At 53.0% G+C, this 23,835-nt stretch overlaps 1 protein-coding gene across 3 annotated transcripts; it reads right to left on the bottom strand.

The window, feature by feature from the left end:
- Window positions 1-2,123: 2,123 nt before the first annotated feature.
- Window positions 2,124-23,528, bottom strand: SLC45A1 (solute carrier family 45 member 1). Of its 3 annotated transcripts, none has more exons than XM_082461175.1 (9): window positions 23,137-23,528; window positions 18,145-18,565; window positions 17,465-17,557; window positions 16,740-16,964; window positions 10,106-10,833; window positions 7,593-7,746; window positions 6,061-6,237; window positions 4,405-4,610; window positions 2,124-2,546 (listed from the first exon to the last, which is right to left on the bottom strand). In XM_082461175.1, the coding sequence occupies exons 1-9, from the start codon at window positions 23,299-23,301 to the stop codon at window positions 2,277-2,279; spliced, it is 2,439 nt and encodes an 812-aa protein (XP_082317301.1). In that variant the 5' UTR covers window positions 23,302-23,528; the 3' UTR covers window positions 2,124-2,276. The 3 variants fall into 3 exon arrangements, with proteins under 3 accessions (XP_082317301.1, XP_082317303.1, XP_082317302.1); XM_082461176.1 differs by having other exon boundaries at window positions 2,347-2,539; XM_082461177.1 differs by lacking the exon at window positions 23,137-23,528 and having other exon boundaries at window positions 17,506-17,557; window positions 18,145-18,163.
- Between the last annotated feature and the right edge of the window lie 307 nt (window positions 23,529-23,835).

A 23,835-nucleotide genomic window follows, 5' to 3' on the forward strand; every position in this document is an offset into this window, starting at 1 on the left:
GGGCTCAGACCTGTTTACAGCTCCCCCAGCACAGGGTGGAAGACGGACACGAGCTCGTGGACCAGGGAGGGGGCAGGGAGAAAGGGCCTGGATCCCAGGGACCCCACAGGAGCCCCCTCAACTCCAGGAGGGCAGCAGACAGTGGCTGAGGCGGGTCTGGGGGAAGCGTGGACGAGGTGAGAAAGCTGTGGCCCATGTGGGGAGGTGGACAAAGTCCCCTGCAGAGGGTTGTGGTTTTTGCACCCAACTCTCCCTAACTGGTCAGGACAAGATGGTGGGACACGTTAGCTGCCCATAAACCAGACTCTCCTCAGGGGCTGGCAAGGGGCCCGGACCCCTGTTGCTTGTTTGGGCCTTGTGGTCAGTGTGTCCTGTGTGTCCCCCAAACATCGGGACCGTGCAGTGAGGGTATGAGTGACCAGGGCCCAGTGCAGGGGGTACGACGGTGCGTGGGCACACCCCTCCCTGCTCGGCGTGCACAGTACGGGGAAAGGACCCGCCGGGGTGCACCAGGAAGGGGCCCAGCCAGCTCGCGGTGTCCACTGATGGAAGATGGCGAGAAGCCCCGTGGCGAAGGATCTCGACCCCCTCAGGAAGTCGGAGGCTCATCCAGGTCCATAAACGAGCACTGGAAGATGGTGGGCACGGGTGGGCGAGTAAAGTCCAAGGGCAGGATGGGCGTTCACCAGGGCCATCGGCTCCACCTTCTGCAGTTCCCACCTTACGGGGCATTTCACAATCTGAGCTTTTGGTCCCTTGAACACACCAACCCCATTCTCCCTAGAATAGCTCTCTCCCCACCCCATCACCCATCCTCCTACCCTGCTCGTGTTCTTCCCAGCTCTTGGCATCGTTCTCAGGCCTAGAAATCAGTGTATTGTCTGTCTCTCCTCCTGTCGCATCAGCTCCATGAGGGCAGAGCCCTGTTGCTCACAGTTGGGTCCCCAGCACCTACCACGGCCTGCCACTCCCAGGGCACTTGATGAGTATCTACAGGGTGGATGGATGGATGGATGGATGGATGGATGGGTGGATGGATGGGTAGATGGATGGGTGGATGGATGGATGGGTGGATGGATGGGTGGATGGATGGATGGATGGATGGATGGGTGGATGGAGGGAGGGGTGGATGGATGGGTGGATGGATGGGTGGATGGATGGATGGATGGATGGATGGGTGGATGGGTGGATGGATGGATGGATGGGTGGATGGAGGGGTGGATGGATGGGTGGATGGATGGATGGGTGGATGGATGGATGGATGGATGGATGGAGGGATGGATGGATGGGTGGATGGAGGGGTGGATGGATGGGTGGATGGATGGATGGGTGGATGGATGGGTGGATGGATGGGTGGATGGATGGATGGATGGATGGATGGGTGGATGGGTGGATGGATGGATGGGTGGATGGATAGATGGATGGATGGGTGGATGGATGGATGGATGGGTGGATGGATGGGTGGATGGATGGGTGGATGGATGGGTGGATGGATAGATGGATGGATGGGTGGATGGATGGATGGATGGATGGATGGGTGGATGGATAGATGGATGGATGGGTGGATGGATGGATGGATGGATGGATGGGTGGATGGATAGATGGATGGATGGGTGGATGGATGGATGGATGGATGGATGGATGGATGGGTGGATGGATGGGTGGATGGATAGATGTGTGGATGAATGGATGGATGGGAGAATGAATGAATGAATAAATGAGTGACTGAATGGGTGTGAGGTCTTCTGACCCAAAAGCATTGTCTGCTCTAACTCTATTCTGGGAAGCAACGTACAGTTAGAGAGGCTCTCTGCACGCCAGCACTGTGGACATTTGGGGCCGGATCATTCTTTGCTGTGTGTGGTCATCTTGCTCACTGTAGGGTGTTTACAGCCTCCCAGGCAGCAGCAAAGTTGTGACAACCCAAAATATCTTCAGACATTGCCAGGTGTCTTCGGGGCAGGGGGTAGGGGTGGGAGGCGGGGTGCAAAGCTGCTGCTGGTTTTATATATATATATATATGCATAAATGACACTCACAGCCCCCTCCCCAAGTCCCCATGGTGAGTGGCCCAATCCCCAGGTGACTTCTCACCCCTCGGGGGAGCCACACTGGAAACCGTAGGCTTTGCTGCTGCCGTTTATTGATTTATCACATATTTACATCCCATCAGGAAACCTGTCACGCCTCCACCCACCAGGGCCCTGTGGGTTTCCGCCGGCCGGCCTGCTCCCGACCCCGGCCCAGGCTCGAGGCCGAAGCCATGGCTCTGGACGTCAGACGTTCAGCAGGAGGGGCCGGTGCTCCTCGGCAGTGGCAGAGTCACTGGGAGGGATTTCGTAGACGACAAACAGGGAGGAGTACAAGCAGCCCAGGAAGGACACCAGGCTGGAGAAGTACATCACGCCGTTGGCGCTGCCCACAGCCGAGGTCAGAGGCCCCAGCACCAGGGACACCAGGATCTGGGCCAGGAAGTACTGGCAGCTCAGCAGCGAGATGTCCACGCCCATGCCCCGCCGGGTGCCGTCGGCGCTGGACCCTGCAAACTGACCAGAGATGTGCGTCAGCCGGACCAGGCCCCCTGCGGCCCTGGGACCCGGCACCCATGCCCAGCAGCTCACGTCCTCCAGGCCCCACGTGCACAGGGAGCCCGGCCAAGACTATAATGATATTTGTGTTCTGAGATGACGACAAGAAAAGGAACCCACGGCCAGCAGGGGCTGGCGCGGGCTCTTCCGGGTCTCCCGCCCCTAAAGGAGATGCAGGGCCTGCAGGGCCCCGGCCTCCTCCGCTCCAGCTCCGCCCTCCCCGAACCCTTGTCGCTACGACGCCTGTCGCGCTCAGAGATCCCGCCAGGGTCTACAGCGCTGCTCCTCTGGCCTGTGGCCTCCACCTTGTACGTCAGGCTCCCTCCGCCCCTACCCGGCACCACGCTGGGGGACGGAGATGACACGTGGTCTCTGCGCAGAGCTGCCAAGTGGCAGCGGGAGTGACTCTGCCCCCAGCACAGGCCACCTGCACCCCATGGCGCCACCCAGCGTCCCGCACGGCCTGGCCCCCCTCCCACATGCAGCTGTGCTCCCCTCTGGGACGCTGCTGAACAACCCCCCCCAACCGGGGCTGTGTTCCCACAGCACCGGCGAGGTGATCCGTGAATGGGTGTCACGTGAGTCCTGGGGACACCCGCCCAGCCCGTGGGGGCCACCGCGGTGGGGAGGTCGTAGGGGAGCCCTGGACCCGCAGCCCAGCAGAGACCGCGTGTCCAGAAGACTTGACGGGCCTCAGAGGCCCGAGCCTTCCAGCCGGCTCTGACCCAAGCCTGGTCGAGTGGCCCAAGGCCCTGCGTCCCCTCCCGCGGGGCAGGGCCGCCCTCCACCGAGAACCAGCACATCCGCGTACCCCGGTGAAGGGGGCTCCCGGGAAGTGACAAGGGGGACCGTGCGCGCAGGTCACGTGCACGCAGGTCACGTGCACAGCCTGAGCGCCGCCCAGGGGGAGAGTCAGCCCCCGGGGCCAGGCCTGGGGGAGGCGCCGGGGGCCCGGAGTTAAAGGGGCTGCGGGAAAGGCAGCTGTCAAGGTGGTCTTTTAGTGCCGTATTGTAACGCCTCAAAGTCACTGCCAAAAATCTACGATGGGAGCGTTATTCGGCCACAAGAAGGAAGGCGGTAGGGACCCACTCCTACACAGGGTGGATAAGCCTCGAAAACATGAGGCTGGGAGAAGCCAGACACACAAGGCCACCTATCACGTGACCCCATTGACGGGAAACGTCCAGGGGAGGGGAGGGCTGCAGGGGTGATGGCCAACGGGAAGGGGGCTTCTTTTGGGGGTGACGAAAATATTCTAGAACTGATGGTGTGAATACAATAAAAGCCACTGAATCGTACACTGGATATGAGTGAACTGCGCGGCATTGTGGTGACTTCTGCCTCGATAAAGCCGTTAAGGGAAAATCCACCCTGAACAAAATACCAAAATTTGACATAAAGACGGGATCCGTTTTCCTGAGTTTTCCTTTAGCCTCAGACGCCACCAGGACTCGGCTCAGCCCTGTCCCTTATCCTGTCTTTAAGTCCCCAACCTCTCGCTCAGTGTGGATTTGTGGCATTGATGCTCATTTTCAGAAAAACCACATTCACGTATTATTGACCTCAACCGCTGGGTTTTTGGTGCCCACATGCTCCCAGCTGACCCCAAAGCCCCGCAGAGCCCTCTCCTTGCACCTCTCCCAGCGCCGCCCAATTCCTTATGCGGGCAGCTTCCTGCCGGGCTTTATGCTCTGCCGATGCATCTGATAATCTTCCCGTTTGAACGGGGCCCCGAGCGGTGCAGCGGGTCCCGGGACCCTGCTCAGGTGGAGAGTCGCCTGGACGTGGGGCCCGAAGCAAGAAGGCCGGCACTCACCTGCTTGCTTTGGTAGTAATCGCACAGCAACGAGTAGGGCAGGGTGCACAGCGTGGAGAACAAAATCCCGTAGGTGATGCAGAGGGACAGAACCACGTAGAGGTTCCTGGAAAGGGTGGCAAGCCCAGTCCCCAGGCCGAAGGCCAGGTAGGCGATGAAGTACAGCGTGCGGACACTGAGGCGCTCCTCCAGCTTCTCCAGAAGAGCTGCGACCCAGAAAGGAAGGTGAGCAGCGCCCCGCCCGGGGCCCCAGGCTGCCCACCAGGCCGGCAGGCGGCTCGCCCCTGACCGGGAGACCCGAGCGGGGGCCCCGGGGAGCCAAGGGACCACTGATGGGGTTGTCCAGATGGGCGGCAGGACCTGGGGTGGCCCCCTTCACACCCAGGGGAGGCCACCAAGTGCTGCAGCAGGTGAAGGGGTCTTTGGGTGGCAAGATCAAAGAGGCTCGAGAGTTTAGGGTTTGCGGCTGAACCCTGAGTTGTTGCACAAATCGTAGTGCTCCTGTCGCTCTCCTAACACGAGGACACCTAGAGCCCCACCCCGGCCGGCCAGTGTCTAAGGACCCTGAGGGGCCTGGCAGCTCGGGCTCCGCATGACGCCCCTTACCGGAGTCAAATACCCCGGGGCCGCTTCCCCACGTCCTGGTGCCACCAAACACCCAGGCCCGCCGGGGTCCGCCAGCAAGAGCCTAGAAATTCTTTCTTAATATGGTCCCTCGACCTCCTACAAAAGTCACGGTCCTGACTGCGCGGCTGGAGCTCGCTAACGGGGTCCACAGTCTGCAGCCGTCAGCTTGAGTCTGGGCTGCAGCCTGTTTTTGTACCACCCGGAGCTAAGAACGGTTTTCACATTTTTAAATGTTTAAAACAAGTCCAAAGAAGACAGATATTTTGTGGCACACGAAAATCATACAAGATCCGAATCCCCGTGAACATCAGCGAAGTTTTACTGGAACTCGGCCCCACGTGGTCATCACGCCTCGAGGGCAGCGCCGGGTCGCCCCACGGGAGCCTGTGGCCGGAAAGGCCAAGAGGCCGGACCCCTGAGATGAAGTTTGGGGGCCGTGCACCGCCAGCTAGGCCACCACTGGGACGCCCCGGCACCCACAGGCACTCAGCACAGCGTCCTAGGTCCGTGGGGCACCCAGAGTCAAACCTCAGGGTCATCTCGGCCTCCCCGCACCCACCCCACGTGTTTCACAGCCTCGTTCTAGCTGCCCCCCCGGTCTCACCTGCACCCTCCCTCCCTCTGGACCAGCCACCACGAGAATCGACATGGGAAGGATGGGGTAGGGGTGGCAGGTGGATGGCACACCCACCCGGGGGTGACCTCGTGGTCTGTCCCTGGGCCCCCATGTGCCCCTCGCTTACGGGCCTGACCCCCCCTGGCCAGCTGCTTACTCTGGGCCAGACACACGCCCGTCCCCACCCGGCCCTGCCCCGCCGCGCGGCACCAGGCAGCGTCCCCAGCTGACCCCTGATGACGGGTCGCTGAACAACGGAGAAAAGAACAGCGCTGTCTCCCCCCAAATTGGGATGCTGTGTCTGCAGCTGTAAAGATACAACCTTCCTTCACTGAACGGGTACCAGCCACCCTGCTGAGGGCCACTATCACTCCCACGGATGCCCCGCCCCGCTGAGCCCAGCCCACCGGTACCTGAGTAGAAGGCAGCGCTGAAGGCGTAGATGCACATCCCCCAGCAGCCCACGGTGACCCCGCTGTTGTATTTCTGATACGCTTCCGACGTGTGCGGGGCCTTGGGGTCCCCCTGAAATACCACCTCGCCCATGAAGTCCGTGTAGAAGAGCAGCATCCCCTCGAAGGAGAGCCACCCTGGGAGGGGAGAAGGGCTGGTGACCGCTGGGCAGGTGCTGGCGCGTGGCCCCTCCTCCGCCAGCAAGTGGTTTTGACCGATGACCGAAGGAGCCCGTGAGTTTTGTCGATTCAAAACTTAAAGAAGGAATTACCTATAGCTTCACCATGCAGACATGACTTTACCGCTGTTAAAATTTTGTAGGTTTCCTACCCGTCTTTTTAAAATATACATTCTTGTAACATAGGCTCTGTCGCATGAAGGTTTTGTATTCTGTTCTTTCTCTGGACGTTATTGCCAGGAGGAAAGCTAACCCTCAGCTCCTCCTGTTTCCCCCTCCTCTGCACGGGAGGCGAGAAAATGCCAGTGGGGCTCCAGCCACAGTGCGGGGGCAGGGGGTTACCCGTTTACCTGGGAGAAATACATTAGGAAGGGCAAGTGCTGATAGAGATCTAATTTGCTCTGTTACCTAGAAAACCACAGTGCTCCTTCCTCTGATTTCCACGTGCATTTCCTCTTTTATAGAGGAAGGAGGTGGTATTTATGGGGTCTCTTGAACCCCAGTAATTATCATGCATGCTCCCTATGCCATTAAATATTCTTAAACAGCCCCATCTTAATGGCAGCAAAATATTTCACAGTGTGGATCCATCTTCCCATTGTTGGACATTTACCCTTTCCCCCATCCCAGTCTTTGGCTAACATGAGTTGTGCTGTGATAAATACCTCACACGTGTATTCGTGATAAAACCTCTGACTACATCCTTGCAAAGAACACCAAATAGGTAGGATCTCTGGGATAAAGGTGATGGGCATTTTTAAGATTCTTGCCTGTTGCCAAATTGCCTTCTAGAAGGTCATTCTGATTTACATCCCACAATGTTTGAGAGCCTAGATTATCTCAGATTCTTCATCATCCTCAGATGGTCAACAACCCAACAGCAAAGAGACACCGAAGGGAATGGAACGCAAGCTGGGGCTTCTCGGTAGTCATTCGAAAGCCGAGCCTGTGAACGTGAGACCAGCACCAGACGTGTGTGTCTGTGTGTGTTTACGTCTCAGCTCTAAGCGTGAGGGGTCCAAACTGGCTTAAGACACAAGTCCCACCAGTGGGAGAGTGACGTCCCCCTTAATTGTGAGTTACCCGAAGAGCTTTTGGTCCTGAGGATCTGGGCTCCGTGGAGACCCGGCTCTTCCCGGAGAAAAGCCCTCCCCGCTGCCACCCCGCTGCGCCCGTCCCCACCTCGTCCTGCCCCTGGTGACGCCTGGGGAGGCCGAGTGGAGGGGAGAGGCCTCTGGGCATCCGGAGCCTCGCCCCTCACGCAGGGCCACCCGAGGGGCACAGGACACGCGGGAGGCTTCGCCGCGAGCTCACCCAGGAAGTGGTTGACGCAGAGGTGGCGCAGGGCCTTGGGCATGTTGCAGATGGTGAAGCAGAGGTACCTCATGGACAGCGGCTGCCCCGACGGCTCGCTGGGGCCCGTCAGCTCGCTCTCGTATTTCACGCCATTCAGTAAAATATTGGCCACCTGCAAGGGAAGCCCCCAAAAGTCCCTCCTCAGGGCTTCAAACCCCAGGCACCCCTCGGAAGCGTGTGTTTTGCTTCGATGAGAAAGTGAATCAGAAACACAAACCCAGAGGCCGGGAGGGTTTGTCTTCCTGGATGGTGAGAACGGGGCACCAAACACCACCCGAAAGAGAGAAATGACTTTAAGGCGTCTCTTCAGAGACGGGAGCGGCTGAGAATAGAAGTTCCCTTCGCGGTGCCTGCCTTTGGGCCACAGAGAGTAAGCTAAGGCCTCACCAAACGTGGAATACGTTTGAAAGAAAAGAAATACGGGTCAGTTGAAATTCAGACATTACGAAGTCTCATCTTTTCTATAAGAGAGGATGTAAAAGACTGATTCCAAGGTGACTGGGCATCTGGACAGATGGACTCCTTCCTACACAGGGGTTAGAGCGGCCAACAGAGCCCGTGCGGGGAGCCGGGCACGCAGGCAGCTCCACGTCACCGGCATCTGTCAGGGCAACTCCATCGACAAATACGCTCACTGGCTCAGTTTGCTGCCTGCTCCCGGAATGACAAGGCCTTGCCGCACCGCGGCCCCGCCTGGGCTGGGGGTGCAGACAGCAGCCAGGAGAACCGATGCCTTTGGGAGCTAGACATCTCAAGAGAGGAGAAGATGCCTTACTCTGGGTCCACGCGGGAGCCTGTGCTGGGTCGGCACCTGGACGTTCCGGGTGGGTGAATGAAAAGGAAGGGAACAGCCCACGATGCCGGTTCCAAGGGCAGCTGCATCAACAGAGCTTGTCACCCACAGCTGCCGGAGGAAGACTTTGACTGACACCTATGTCCCCACTGAGCCCAGATGTGTATATTTAGCTCATGAACTTTACTTTCCTCCAAAACTGATTCGATAATGGAAAGTTTTAAAAGGATTAAAAAGAGATTTTTCAACCAGAATTTAAGGACTGTATCTAGAAGCCAGGTGGAATTTTGGGAGACAGGACAGGATGACCCAGTGTTGACAAAAGGCTTGATGACCTGCTCTGCTGTCATCAGGAGTGAGGATGATGACATGCCCTTGACTCGAGCAATCCGAGAAGTGGCTTTCCTTTGCCAATGATGGGATTTCTTCCGGTGATTTTCAGTTCTTCAAACGCTTTCCAGATCTGAGCTTGTGGGTGCCACCCACGGGGACCTGGATTCTTCCCTGCAGGGCTCACCCACCTGTGCAGAGCGCTTCCTCGAGATGGGATGACATTGAGTTTAAGACACGATAGAAGTGGCCCTAAGACCGGTTCGCGGTAGCACAAAGGAGGCGCGGTGAAGCTTCAGAATTTAACAACGAAGCGAACGTGCGCGGCCATCTCCCAATGTCAGCCTCCCACGAAATCAGGGGGGTCTTCCTAGGCACGGGAGCGTGGGTGGGGATGTCTGACGGAGGGTCGGGCCGGCAGAGCGGGGCCTGCTTCACGGGAGACACGGCCACGTGGCAGCCGTGTCCAAGGGGCATGTCCAGGTCACCCGCCTTCAGAACTGCCCCCCTGGGGGCCTGTGGGGGTTGAACAAGGGTCACAGGCTTTCTGCTCAGGAAACTCCATCCCCTGAAAGCCCCTGAGGGCAGGGAGGCCCTCGCGTCTACTTTAAATGAGAGAATAACTCTCTTTAGTATAAAGTAGCCTCTTCCAAGATCACGGACTCTGAAAGCAGCTAAAATCCCACATGTCAGTCTGTGGCCTTCCAGCCAACGTACATACAACACAGACAGCCTTCCGGAAGGTTCTCTCCTTCCCAGAACACGCCTGCGCCCTTTGGGATCCAGAGTATTGACAGCCTCTGGGCTGGTTGGTTAAGGTTGCCCACCTGGGGAGGGAAGGAGGCCCCAGAAACAGCCGCCAGGGTTTATGTTTTGTTTCTGTCCTTCAGGAGGACTTAGCTCAGTTGGCACTGCGTGCACACGGCCAACGTGGGCCGGACGCGGCGGGGAAAAGACCAGGAATGACCGCAATACACATGATGCTGCAACAAACTCACCGGCTTACCCCTGGGCAAATGTAAGGGTGTTTAAAAGAGCCACCCCTTTGCCGTGGCCAGCGTCTTAAAGTGCGACCCCTGACAGAGACCCTGAATGCATCTGTGGGCTCACGTCGGGCCCAGAATCCCGGCTCTGACAGGCTGAAGAGGATGAGGATGTGAGAATGGGGGTGTCCCTGAGGCCCATCTATTCGACCCAAGTCCTTTCTGACTGATAGGCCCACATGGGCCGGGAATCTCCTTCCAGATCATCTGACGAGGGGGGACCACGCCCAGTGCCGACCGCTGGTTGGCTGAGCCCTGGGACCCCTGGCTCCCCCCTCCCCTGGCCCCCCGGCGTTTGCTTTTACCTGTTGACTGAAGGTCACGTTCCTTCTCCTGCTGCTGTCGGGGCCACCTCCCCCGGCGGCGTCCGGGATGGCCAGGGTCTGGGGTCTCTTTAGGATGCCAGCCGACCGCGGCTTGGAGGTGTCCAAGGAGCCCACCCTCAGCACGTTCCCGTCGGGGCCGGTGGCCAGGGCGACGTCCCTCCGGTCCCCGAGGCCGCGGTCCCGGTGGCAGAAGCAATCGGGGGCCCGGGGGAAGCTGACGCTGACGGCCTGCCTTGGGGCGCTGCCGGGCATGGCCAGGTGGCCGTCGTGGCCGCCCGTGAAGCAGTCGATGAGGACGCCGTCTATGCTGGACGCGGCGAAGGACGAGGCGAAGTCGCTGATGCCCGTCAGAGAGCTGTCCCTGCTGATGAAGCTGCCGTACTTGGGCGTGAGGGGGCTCAGCGGGGAGATGGGGCTGGAGAGGCTGGCGTGGAGGCCGGCGGCCGGCGGGCAGGGGGCGCCCTCCTCACCCAGGACAGGAGGGGAGGGAGGCAGCGGGAGGCTGGGGCTCTTCATGGCCGGCCTCTTCTCGCCCGGGGGCCGCAGGGGCCTCTCGGGGATGCTGACCAGGGTCAGGACGGTGGTGGTGCTCAGGATGACGGCCGTGAAGACGTAGATGACCCGCAGCTGCCCGCCCAGGGCTCTCCCGAAGCCGGTTTCATCCCAGTGGATCCCCCCGACCACATATCCGAACCCTCCTCCGAGACCTGGGGAGAGAAGCAGGGCAGGGTGGGGGGTGGAAGAAAGCCCCTGGGGAAGGTGTTCGCTTCCTTACTTAACTTGTAAAATCCACCCCAAGGACCCAGATGTATTATCTGTCCCACCTACACCCCAAAGAAAAGGAGAAGAGAATGGGATTTCCAGGGGGACCCTGGGGGACCTGGTCCCCTGCCCTTGAGGGCCGTCTGCCAGGGCATGATGACCACCTACCCACACTCTGGTCCCCTCTGCACACAGCATCTTAGGAAGACCGAAAGTAAGTGTCGACGCTGGGTCACCTGTCCCCTTGGAGTCCCGCCCCTCCCCCAGCTTCAGTGCTGTGTAAACACGGGAGACCTGGTCCCCAGCACACAGACCACGCGGGAATTTGTGTGGCCACCCCTGTCTTGCTCACCTGGCGACATCATCCTTGGTCCTGACCACCATTAAGAAAGTCACCCCTGGGCTTCCCTGGTGGCGCAGTGGTTAAGAATCCGCCTGCCAATGCAGGGGACACGGGTTCGAGCCCTGGTCTGGGAAGATCCCACATGCCGCAGAGCAACTAAGCCCGTGCGTCACAACTACTGAGCCCGTGTGCCACAACTACTGAGCCTGCACTCTACAGCCTGCGAGCCACAACTACTGAGCCCATGTGCCACAACTACTGAAGTCTGCACGCCTAGAGCCTGCGTTCTGCAACAAGAGAAGCCGCCGCAATGAGTAGCCTGAGCACCACAACGAAGAGTAGCCCCCGTTCGCCGCAACTAGAGAAAAGCCCGCGCGCAGCAACGAGGACCCAACGCGACCCAAAATAAAATAAAATAAATAAATTTATTTAAAAAAAAAAAAAGAAAGAAAGAAAGTCATCCCTAATGGGTCACCCCTGGTGGCAGCTCTCCGGGCCCTGGAGCCATCAGGGAACAGGAGGGCTGTAAGAATCTGGTCCTTTCCTCTGATCCCGCTCACTGATTCCACGGCCTCAGGGACCCAGCAAACAGCCAATGGTTCACACAGCACAGCATGAAAAGGTAGGTGATGCCGCATGGTGCCCGGCCAGTGGCAAAAGACATTCTCACCTCCAGAAATTGCCGTTTCCTCCTGCCCAGCGCTGGGCTTCCAATGGCAAGAGAAAGGCCAGGCCGCCAGGGCTCCGCCCGCCCAGCCCCTTCGCAGCCCCATCACGCATCTTAGGTGCTTTTCTATTTTGAGTCCAGCTATATTCTGACCAGGCTACTGGTTGCGATGATAAAACTCTTGGTTTACTCTTGGCGATGCAGGGGAACCTGCATCCGACCAGCATGGGCCCTCCCTCCCCTCCACCTGGGGAGACCCAGCCATGTCAGGAGTTGGCCTTTTCAACAGAATCGCCTGTGGAAAGGCCTGGACTCGGACACGTTCAGCCCAACCTTCCACGTGTCCCTGTGGGGGGACATGACCCTGAATCTCGTTATTTAATGGCTTCCTGTAGAACTTCATTTGTTCCAGACACTTCTTACGGGCCTCTTAATCTCATATCCAGCCGCCACCCGCCCCACTCCCCGGCCGGCTTTATTATTCTTAACTTTCCACATTCATGGTCCTAATTAGCTTCCCCCACTCCTTCTGAAGACACAGCTGCAGTTTGGTGACCCTTAATCAAGGTCAGATTTGCGAGAACTTTATGAACTATTTTTTTTTTAAATGATCGAAGCGATACATTTGCACAGTCGAGGAACTATACTCAACAGCAAAGAAACAAACAACCTGATTCAAACAATGGGCAAAGGACTTGAGTAAACATTTCTCCAATGATAGACGCATGGCAACAAGCACATGGAAAAATGCTCAACATCACCGATCATTAGGGAAATGCAAATCAGAGCCGCAGTGAGATACAATCTCACATGCATTAGGATGGCTACTATCGAACAATCTTTAAAAACCCAGAAAACAGTAAGTTGACCAGGAAGTGGAGAGATTGGAGCCCTTGTGCAGTGTTGGTGGGGATGTAAAATAGTGCAGCTGCTGTGGAAAACAATAAGGAGGCTCCCCAAAAACTAAAAATAGAATTACCGTCTGACCAGCAATTCCACTTCTGGGTAGAGGCCCCAAAAGAACTGAAAGCAGGGTCTTGAAGAGATGTTTGTACACCCATGTTCACAGCAGCATTATTCACAATAGCTAAGAAGCAACCCAAGTGTCCATCAAAGGATGAATGGGTAAGCACAGTGTGGTGTATAAATGCAATGAAATACTATTCAGTCTTAAAAGAGTAAGGAATTCTAACATACGCTACAACATGGATGAACCTCGAGGACATTATACTCAGTGAAATAAGCCTGCCACAAAGACAAATAATGTTTGATTCCGCTCACATCGGTTCCTTAGAGCAGTCAAATTTGTAGAGACAGAAAGTAGAATGGTGGTTGCCAGGGGCTGGAGGAGGGGAGATTGGGGGGTTATTATCTAATGGTTATAGGGTTTCAGTTTTACAAGATGAAAAGCATTATGGGGATGGATGGCGGTGATGGCTACACAACAGTGTGAAAGTATCACAGAACTGTACACTTAAAAGTGGCTAAGATGGTAAATTTTATGTCATGTGTATTTTAACACAATTTTAAAAGAGGAAAAAAAAAAACCAATTCAGAAGAGTACAGATCTTCATGTACTTACTGCAGAATTACATCCTGATAAACCCATTGTAAGTTGAAAATATCGTAAGATGAAAATGCATTTAATACACATTCTTATATATAAAATAGATAACCAACAAGGACCTACTGTATAGCACAGGGAACTATACTCAATATCTTGTAAAAATCTATAAGGGAAAAAAATTTGAAAAAGAATATATGTATATATAAATATATGTATAACTGATTCACTTTGCTGTACACCAGAAACTAACACAACAACTATAACAAACTAACAAAACAACTATAACTATAACAAATCAACTATACGTCAATTCTTTAAAAAGGGGAAAAAAAAGAAAATGCACTGAATACACCTAACCTACTGAATATCATCGCTTAGCCCCACCTACCTTACACATGCTCAGATCACTTCCATTAACCTACAGCTGGGCCAAAGCATCTAACACAAAGCCTATTTTACAATAAAGTGTTGACTGTCTCATGTAATTGACTGATGACTGTCCTGAAAGTGAAAAACAGAACGGTGGTCAGTGTAGGGTTGTTGACCCTCGAGGTCATGGGGGTGAACGGGAGCCGCCGCCCAGCATCACAAGAGAGGATCGGACTGCATATCGCTAGCCCAGGAAACTTCAAATTCAAAGTACAGTCTCTACTGAATGTGCATATCTTTTGTCAAGGCAAAAAAATCGTAAGTCAAACCATCATAAGTTGGGGACTCTCTATATAAGATAAAAAACTAATTCCTTGTTCCGACCCTCCAAACTCCTGCCTGCCTGGACCCACGCAGAAGCTCCCTGGACCCACGTGCATACGGGATTGTAAAGAGAGATGAACAACGACGTTTTCTAGAAGAAGCGACTGAGGCTTGGAGAGGCCAAGCAGTTGCCTAAAGTCCCACCATGAACAGGAGGAAAAGCACAAAACCGATTCCAGATTTCAGCTCCTGGGCACCCCCTGCCTCTTCATACAGGTCCTACACATATGATCTCTTTCCCTGGATTTTTAGAAATCTTTTCCATTGCTATTTTAAATGGGATTGTTTACTTCCATTTTATTTTGGAACAAGATAATTGTTTTATATACAAACGCTAGAGGTATTGATTTTTATATGATACTTTGATAAGCAAACATCATACTGAATTCTCTTACTGTTTTGCAGTTGATTCCTTTGAAGGTTTTGTTTGTTTTATTTTTTTTAATTTTATTTATTTATTTATTTACTTATTTATATTTTTGGCTGCCTTGGGTCTTCGTTGCTGTGCGCGGCCTTTCACTAGTTGCGGTGAGCGGGCGCTACTCTTCATTGCGGTGCACGGGCTCTAGGCACATGGGTTTCTGTAGTTGTGGCATGTGGGCTCAGTAGTTGTGGCTCACGGGCTTAGTTGCTCCGCGGCATGTGGGATCTTCCTGGACCAGGGCTCGAACCCGTGTCCCCTGCATTGGCAGGTGGGTTCTTAACCACTGTGCCACCAGGGAAGTCCAAGCACAGACTCTTTATTTTTTTTCTTTTTTCTTTCAATTTTATTGAAGTATAGTTGATTTACAGTGTTGTGTTAATTTCTGCTATACAGCAAGGTGATTCAGTTATGCATATATTCTTTTTCATCTTCTTTTCCATCATGGTTTATCACAGGATATAGGATATAGTTCCCTGTGCTGTACGGTAGGGCCTTGTCATTTATCCATGTTATATATAATAGTTTGCGTCTGCTAATCCCACACTCGCAGTCAAGCCCTCCCCCAGCACCCCTCCCCTTGGTGGTCATTCCTGCCTCCTTCCTGACTTCAGTGGGAATGTTTCTCATGTCTGGCATCAAGCACAGCACAGGGGTGTGTGTGTGTGTGTGCACACAGTCAATTGTCATTATTCACGGATTCCATATTTCAAATTTACCTACTCAGTAAAATTGATTTGTAACCCCAATAAATACATATGTAACGCGCAATCACTCTCGGATACGTGCAGAGCAATGAAAAAAAATTTTTTTTGCCCGGCTTGTGGGATCTTAGTTCCCCGACCAGGGATTGAACCCGTGCCACAGCAGTGAAAGCGCCAAGTCCTAACCATTGGACCACCAGGGAATTCCCAGAGCAGTGAAAGAGTCGCCCGACACACACGGTCCCGGCTAAGACTTTCCACAGTGATGTTCTGCCTTCTTGCTTCAACTCTCACACTGTCAACAACCATCCTTTTCATAGTCTATGTGGGTGCTACATATTTGCACTTTTGTGCTTTTTTTTGGGTGACACGCTGTTTACTTGACAGCCCGCAAGTGTAGCGCTACCGCTGTCTAGGGTTCCCAAGTGCCCGGAGCCCGCCATGTGTCTTATGGGGAAAATATGTGAGTTAGACGAGCTTCGTTCGGACATGAGTCATAGTGCTGCTGGCCGTGAGTTCAATGTTAATGAATCCGTGACATATACTAAATAAGATGTCTTTAAACAGAAACACATGGAACAAGGTTATGTATTGATCCGTTGACAAAAATGATGTGGCCAGAGGTTCGCAGGAACCTAACCCTGTATGTCTCCATGGGCCACGATTCGAGGTTGGCTAATTCAGAGCTTGTGACACCTTTGAATGACACAACTACCCGAATAACGAGAATCAACGATGTATAACACTATTTACACACGGTTATATACACACATACAGAGCTATATACACACATATATGCATATATGTCAACGATATCTTCCATAGAAAAGAATGAAATAATGCCATTTACAGCAACATGGATGGACCTAGAGATGATCATACAAAGTGAAGTAAGCCAAAGACAAATATCATATGATATCGCTTATATGTGGAATATTAAAAAAAAAATGATACAAATGAACTTATTTACAAAACAGAAGTAGACCCACAGACATAGAAAACAAACTTATGGCTCCTGAAGGGGAAGGAGGGAGCAGGGCTAAATTAGGAGTTTGGGATTGACATGTACACACTCCTATATATAAAATAGATAAACAACAAGGACCTACAGCATAGCACAGGGAACTCTACTCAATATATTGTAGTAACCTATAAGGGTAAAGAATCTGAAAGAGAATATATATATATAACTGAACCACTTTTGCTGTACACCTGAAACTAACACAGCATTGTAAATCAACTATACTTCGATAAAAAAAGAAATATAGATTAAAATATAGATATTATGGTATATAATATGTGTACCGTTGATATATGTCGTTTGAGACACGCACTCTCAAGCACTTCTGTGCTCGCCCACGTCTTTGAATTTTGTCCCCGTTGCACAGAACCTTACCTGCCAGGAGGGCGTGGATGGTCAGGCCCCGGTCCTGATCGGCGGGGCTGCACACGTCCATCATGTACGCGTGGCTGGGGCTATCGGCCGAGTCCGCGCTGAAGTCCATCAGCGCCACGCCGCACACGGTGAGCAGGATACCCCACTTGTGGTCGTGGGCCGTGTCAGCCAGCGCCGTCCCAATGTCCCTGCCGTTGAGCAAGAGTGAGAGGCCCAGCAACGCGCCTGGGGATGGAGAACAAAGTCACCGGGGAAGCGCAGCCCTGCCGGCCCTGGCGGCCACCACTTCCGGCTGGCATCTTTAGGGGCCCAAGAACTCCTTTTTAATCAAATCTTAAGCACTTGGATCAGGGTTTTTATTTCATCAAGCATAGCAGGAATGATATAGACTTTATTAACTTTTTTTTTTTTTTTTGGCCGTGCTATGCAGCTTGCGGGATCTCAGCTCCCCAACCAGGGATTGAGCCAGGCCCATGGCAGTGAAAGCCCGGAATCCTAACCACTAGGCCACCAAGGAACTCCCTTATTAACTCATGTTTAAAAAGTGATCAAAATGAGATATTTTCCAGTTAACCCAGACGGGATTACAGGGCGCTCCCCGCCACCACACCAGTGACACGATCTGGATAACTGTTTTGGTCAACACTCTTTTAGATTTTCCTAAGAGGAAGCAGTTGGGGCCTTTTTTCTTTTTTCCATTTTATTTCAATTCCAAAACAACAGACCTATAGCCAGGACAAGAATGAAAGGGCGTCTCCTTCCAAACCTTGAGGTACATCGGTCACTCCAAGCACCCAACAGTGGCTGCAGTAGGAATCCTGAAACAGAGCAGGTCAGTGGTCACTGCTGGGGTCCCCATGGTACCTGGGGACCAACTCTGAAGCAGCTTCATCAGATTCCTGAAACACCTGCACTCAAACGTCCCCAGGGCGTCAAAAGAATAAGATGATGAAACTCAGAGTCAGCAACAGAAACCTGAGCTAGAAAACCAAAGATAAACAGACTCTTGGAATCACCCAGCTTCTCCTTAAATTTTCTACTTAGGCCCCTACAAGGCACGAAGGGGCCATGACCTTCTTGGGAATCCAAGAAAGGCCAGGACCTCCCAGACCCAAGCCACCCCCAGCTGTATTGCTTGGCTCCTCTGATGACACAGCCTGGCACGGGATGGTGGAATCCTTGGGGTCCGCTGAAGTCTGGTCCTTAATCTGGTTTAGAGAAAGTCACTTAAGATACGGGGTCTGACCGGCCATACCTGTGTTCTGCTACAGCCCCACACCACTGGGGGGCTTACTCTGGCCCCTCCCTTGTCCCCTGGGGACCCTCAAGCTGCCTCCACTGAGGTTTCTGGAAGCTTCTGGGAAGGTTTCGGAGGCCATCACCAGCGGGCCGAGCGACGGCTCACCGAGGATGGGGCTGACGAACCACACGAGGCTGTAGAGCTGGTCGGGAAGGCCCATCTGCAGGAGCACCGGGGTCACGTACGCCGTCTCCATGGCATAGCTGAACTCGATGCCGAAGAGGACGCAGCCGTTGAAGAGCAGCTCCCGGAAGGACCTCTGGGGGTGCAGGTCCCCGAAGTCCACCAGCTCGATTGGACACGGGGTGTTGGGGGGCGGGGGTGGCGACGGCCGGATGCACTTCCTCCTCTTGGGGTGTCGTTTGAAGTTGTTGGCCCGGTGGCTGATGTGCCGGGTCATGGACCCCGAGTAGCCGGCGACCGGGGGCCTCCAGAAGTCCTGAGGGGTCAAGGAGGGGAAGAGGGCCTCTCCCGGAGGGGCGCTGCTCACCGGGGGGATCATCACAGGGGGCGCCGGTGGGTGGTCCTGTGGGCAAAGCGCGTTCGGGGGCAGCCGTCACCCGCGGGGCCTCCAACCCGCGAGCTCACTTGTCCCGGTGGCTCTGCCCCTCCGTCCCCCGCGGCACCGCTCACCCGCCCACGTGGGAAAGGTGAGCTCACTCGGGGCACCCTCAGAGCCGACGCCGAGCCCCCGGAGCGGCGCCTGCTGTATGCACGGTGTTCCTGGGCCTCACTTCCGCATCGGGGCAGCCCACCTGCCCGAGGAGACCAGAGCCAGAGAGAGGATCAAGTCCTTCAGGTCCCTGCGCTGAAACTCAAGGGGACGGTTCCCCAAGCAGGCTCCGCCGGGAGGGTCCAGCAAACAACCCCGAGAAGCGGGAGCCACCAAGCGCCCCACGGCTGCCCTCAGGCCGCAAAGGATGCCGAGCTATTTGAGGACCTGCGGCCCATTTCCAGGGCTAACTTTGCCCTTCCCTGCAGGCCCCAGGGGAGCAGAGGGGGAAGAGCAGGCACCCTGGGGGGAGACAGGACTCACGGGCACCCTGAGCGCTTGCAGGTGGTGAGGGGACAGCCCTTCCTTCTCGGGATGGAGAGTCACACCCTCCCTAACACCTGGGTTTACTCTCCACCCTAAGCCGGAGGAGCCAAGCCTAAAAGCAGCTGAATGAGTTTAACTCAAGTCTTTTCCTTTGACATCAGCTGGACAAATGAATTTTCAGTCGAGTCAGGAGAACTGAGACTTTCATAGTGTTTGAAATGCTCTCTTTAAAGAAATAAACCGACTCCCTGAATCCTGCTTGTTATAGGCAACACGCTGAATAGGGATACAGTTTACCAAAAAAAAAAAGAAAAAGTGAGGGACAGAAAGAATCTGGGAGGATGAGAAATAGATTTTCCTCCATCCTCAAATTATTTTTTTGAGGAATTTTCGCTATGCCCTCGTCCTGGGTAGGGAATTAGCAGGCGTGTAGGCTAATTCACAGACACTCCCGCCCACTCCGTCCCCCACCTCCCTGGGGTTTACAGTGTGTGCTACTCGGAGACCTGCCCTTGGGCATCCAACTGTTTTCACTGCTTAGAAATTAATCTGGATTGTAAACATTAAAGGAATAGATTCTAGCATGTTGACCTGTGCATTTTAGCCAATGTCAATTTTACTAAGCACAGGGAGAGGAAAGCTACTAAGATCAGAGGGAAAGAGACAGATAAAAACATGAGAGGGGAAGTTCTGCAATGGGTTTGACCTCTCTGACACAGCTCACCCCATCTGTATCACAAAAAAGCAATCGCCTAAGTTTCCTTTGGAGTCCTTCCTGGGAAGTAGGCCCTAAACCTGAGATGACATTCCCAACATTGATAGGTTTCCTTACAAGAACACTTGTTATTTACCAAGATAAATAGTAGAGGCTTTCTTTCAAAATTAGTTTTTAAGCTTTAGAAATGAGACCCTTATTTCTGACTTTAACTTACTGTACACCCTCCATCACACTCGCGCAAGTCGATAACTTCTTTATGAATCACTCTGAAATTCCTTATCACTCCAGATGTGCATCCCAAACTCCCCCACTACCCCACCCACTCGGGGATTGTCTTCCTTCTCTTCAGAAGACACCAGTGGTAGAAATGATTTATTCTAGAGACGTCCCAGCAGGATTCAGAACATCATGTTAACACAACAAACTATCCATCCACCAATCCATCCATCCATCCATCCATCATCCATCCATCCATCCATCCATCTACCCATCCATCCATCCATCCACCCATCCATCCATCCATCCATCCATCCATCCATCCATCCATCCATCCATCCCTCCATCCCTCCATCCACCCACCCATCCACCCATCCCTCCATCCCTCCATCCCTCCATCCATCAACCCACCCACACATCCATCATCCATCCATCCATCCACCCATCCATCCATCCATCCACCCACCCATCCATTCATCCATCCATCCATCCATCCATCCATCTACCCATCTTCCCACCCACCCACCCATCCATATACATATCCACCACCCATCCTCTAATCTACCCAACCTACCCGTCTACCCATCCACTCTTTCAAATATCCATCCATCCATCCATCCATCCATCCATCCATCCATCCATCCATCCTTCCACTTGCCCCCCTACCCACCCATCCTCCCATTTGGCTGAGTACTGAATACCAAGACACTGAATTTATAGAGATAAAAGAAGGACATAGTTCTTGCCCTCAAGTTAGGTGCAACAGTGGAGGAAAGACATGCTAAGCAGTGGGACCCACCCATGCAAAGGAGCTCTGTGCACCAGCTGGGCACAGTGGCGATGTGGTGATGAGAGATGAACCCATCAAGAAGGGATTAGTTGACCAGGAAGACTTGGTAAGAGGTAGATTTCACACCAAGATGACAGGGAATGACAAAACCAGCGAATCACTCTGCTCTCGCTTCTAGAAAAGGTTTATCTTATGACCTTAAAAAAAATCCCATGCTCTCCTCTACAACAAGAGCAGAGGTACCTAAGAACTATGCAGACAAGTAATACTTCATTAAAAACATAATCCACTTATGAAGATTAAGTCAAGATTTTAAAAAATTTAAAAAAAATGTTAAGCTAAGCATCTTGTTTATGTTCTCACAGGTCTCACTCAGGCCCTTGTACATAGTAAATGCTCGAGAAAAATGGGCTGGTCTTGCCTTCAAAAACCCAGGTGGTTGTTAGCTGTCCCTGGAGCTTCATTCATTAAGATCATAGAAATAGAGGACCCGCTGGAACAGCGCATAATAAGACTGTCTCCTTAGAAGTCAGAAGGAAGACCTTAGCCCAGGTGTGTCAGAGAGCTTAACCTGACTTCACCTGTCTGGTCACAGCCCCGCACCTGCCTCTGTGGCTAACTCCCTCTGTGCCTCTCTACCTGCCCCTTCAGGCACACGACGCCTCTCTTTCCTATTGGCATTTTACCCCCATAAAGTGAACTTACGTGAACACGCGTTAGAAACCTTCCCTTTCATTTTAGAATGAAGAACCACGGGCCCCATTTGGAAGAATTTTAGCCTTACACAGCATCAGGCAGAAGTATATTTTTGAAAAGGGAGGATTTTTGACCCACTTAAAATGGACTATGTAAATAGTCCATGTCTCTACCTGTGATGTGACAACTTCACCATCACCTGCCCACCACCTCCAGCTTTAAAGCACAGCCTGCAGCCTGTCCGAGCAAAAGTGAGACCCTCACCGCCCCCATCCTACACCCCCCACCGACACACATCTAAACCGAATTAAACCTGGGCTTGAACGGAGTCTTCACTAAGGCTTCCCCTTCAAGTTTGGGGGATCAGGATTACCACTTTTATGTAAAAATACATATATTAAAAGCTGTCCACGAAAGTTTATTCTAAGGACTATTTAAAATTCACTTTTGAATGTTATAAAAAAAGAAAGTAAAATGTAAACTAGTACAATAGAATTTTAATACACTAATACAAATATTCATCAGACCATCTCGATCACACTGTATTACCATTTACTCAGCCCCCCAAAAATGTGCACATATTCCTGGACCCCACAAGTTATATGCTGGGTTCACTGGGCTTCTAGAATACAGAGGATGTTTCAAGGAATGAATCCTTCAAATTGTGTTATGGGATGACTAAGCAGCAATTGATTAATAAAAATAAACAATGTCCATGTAATTCGAATGCTTAAAATCACCCCACGCTGACCTCAACTCATTTCCTCATTTCTCTACGTGAAACCAGGCTTCCAACTGTGGGGTGACATGGGGCCACAGCCCTTCCCCGCTCTTCCTTCTACCAATTCTCAAAGTTAATACTTTAAGGAAATCTTCCCAGACCAGTAAAGGGCTCTGTGGACTTCAGAGGATGTATTTAATCAGCTAGTTGCTCGATTGTATGTCACCCACTTCTCACTTTTGATCTGTGGCAATCTGGCCCCTACCTGACAGCCAATTGATCCCCAAACCCCTGGTGAGGCACGCATTGAACTTTGATCAGCACCTGGTTCTACTTCCCTATAAAAGCTGAAAAAACAAAAACATTATGGTAACCCCACAAACCACTTGTCGAGGACAGGATGAACGGAACTGCTACAACCCTCCCGTTTCAGCCTCAGCATGTTACCCTTGCCAAGAAAGCAGGAATCCTGGTGCTCCTCATAAGCTTAATCCTGGGATGCTGAGAGAGATTATACCAGGGCCCCAGCCATCCAGAGCATTCGTTAAGCCTCTGGCGGGAGGTGAACCGGAAGCTGATGACACCTGCCCAGGTGACCTGGGAACAGGCCTCCCGGCACCAATAAGCAGAGCTTAAGCCTGGGGCAAATTCCAGTGTTTGATCTCTTTCCTTGCAAATGTGAAATAAATCTGTCACCCAACTGCTACCCTTCTCAGGGCGGGAGAGTTCTGCACTCAGGGGGCGAGACGTGGGCTCCACTGACAGTTCAATTAATTAGACATCCAAGAGGAACAAAGGTCTCGGTGCCAACCTCCAGTCCCAATCCTGGCACTCTGATTACCCTGGGGCCTAAGCCGCAACGCTGCCAGCACAGAGCCGGGAAGCCGTGCGGAGGGCACAGGAGGAAATGGAGGTACCTGTGGGTCCAGCCAGGAGACATCCCTTTCCGAGGCCGGGGTCCTGCCTGCCCCGTTCGCAGCTCGGGTCCCGGCCCGGCCGCCCCCGGCCCGCCGCTGCTCCTGCAGCATCACCCCGCGGGGCGGGGCCGTGACGTCACAGGCTGCATCCTCGCCAGGCTTCATCCTCGCCGCCTACGGCCGGTACCCGCAGAGCATCCTTAAAGCGGCACCGCCCTGCAGTCCGCCGCGGAGGCGCTGGACCCCGCGCAGGGCCCCCACCCCTCGCCAGCCGCTCCTCCTCCCGAAGTTTAAAGGCCGGCAGAGTCTGCAAGGAAAGCTCCAGAAACAGGCCCGCTAAGACTTCCGCGGCCTGAGGCGTTCTGGCCTTGGTGGACCCCTTTCTCCATTAAAAAAAAAAAAAATATATATATATATATATATATATATATAAATTATATATATTAAATATATATAATATATTATAATTGTATATTATATATTATAATTATGTATAATATATAATAATTTTATATTATTATATATATAATTTTATTTTACAGCTGTGTTAGTTTAAAGATGAATATATTACTATATTAATACTGTATATTAAAACATTTCCCTTGGCCTAAGAGTTCTTCCCCCCCCCTTCTGATTTTAAAAGACATGAACCCATATTTGAGGATCGCTAAAAGCACTGTGTGCTCTGCACTCCGCCCA

This window comes from Balaenoptera physalus (genome assembly GCF_965194825.1).
Source record: "Balaenoptera physalus genome assembly, chromosome: 1".
Taxonomy (NCBI): domain Eukaryota; kingdom Metazoa; phylum Chordata; class Mammalia; order Artiodactyla; family Balaenopteridae; genus Balaenoptera; species Balaenoptera physalus.

What these genes read in the sequence shown, in the direction of transcription:
- SLC45A1 (XM_082461175.1), bottom strand. Translation starts at nt 23,301, where the DNA reads ATGAAGCCTGGCGAGGATGCAGCCTGTGACGTCACGGCCCCGCCCCGC. An exon ending in ACGTGACCTTCAGTCAACAG is followed by an intron (nt 7,747 to 10,105) that starts GTAAAAGCAAAC and finishes CTTCCCTTGCAG; the next exon opens with GTGGCCAATATTTTACTGAA. An exon ending in ATTACTACCAAAGCAAGCAG is followed by an intron (nt 2,547 to 4,404) that starts GTGAGTGCCGGC and finishes ATCTCTGGTCAG; the next exon opens with TTTGCAGGGTCCAGCGCCGA.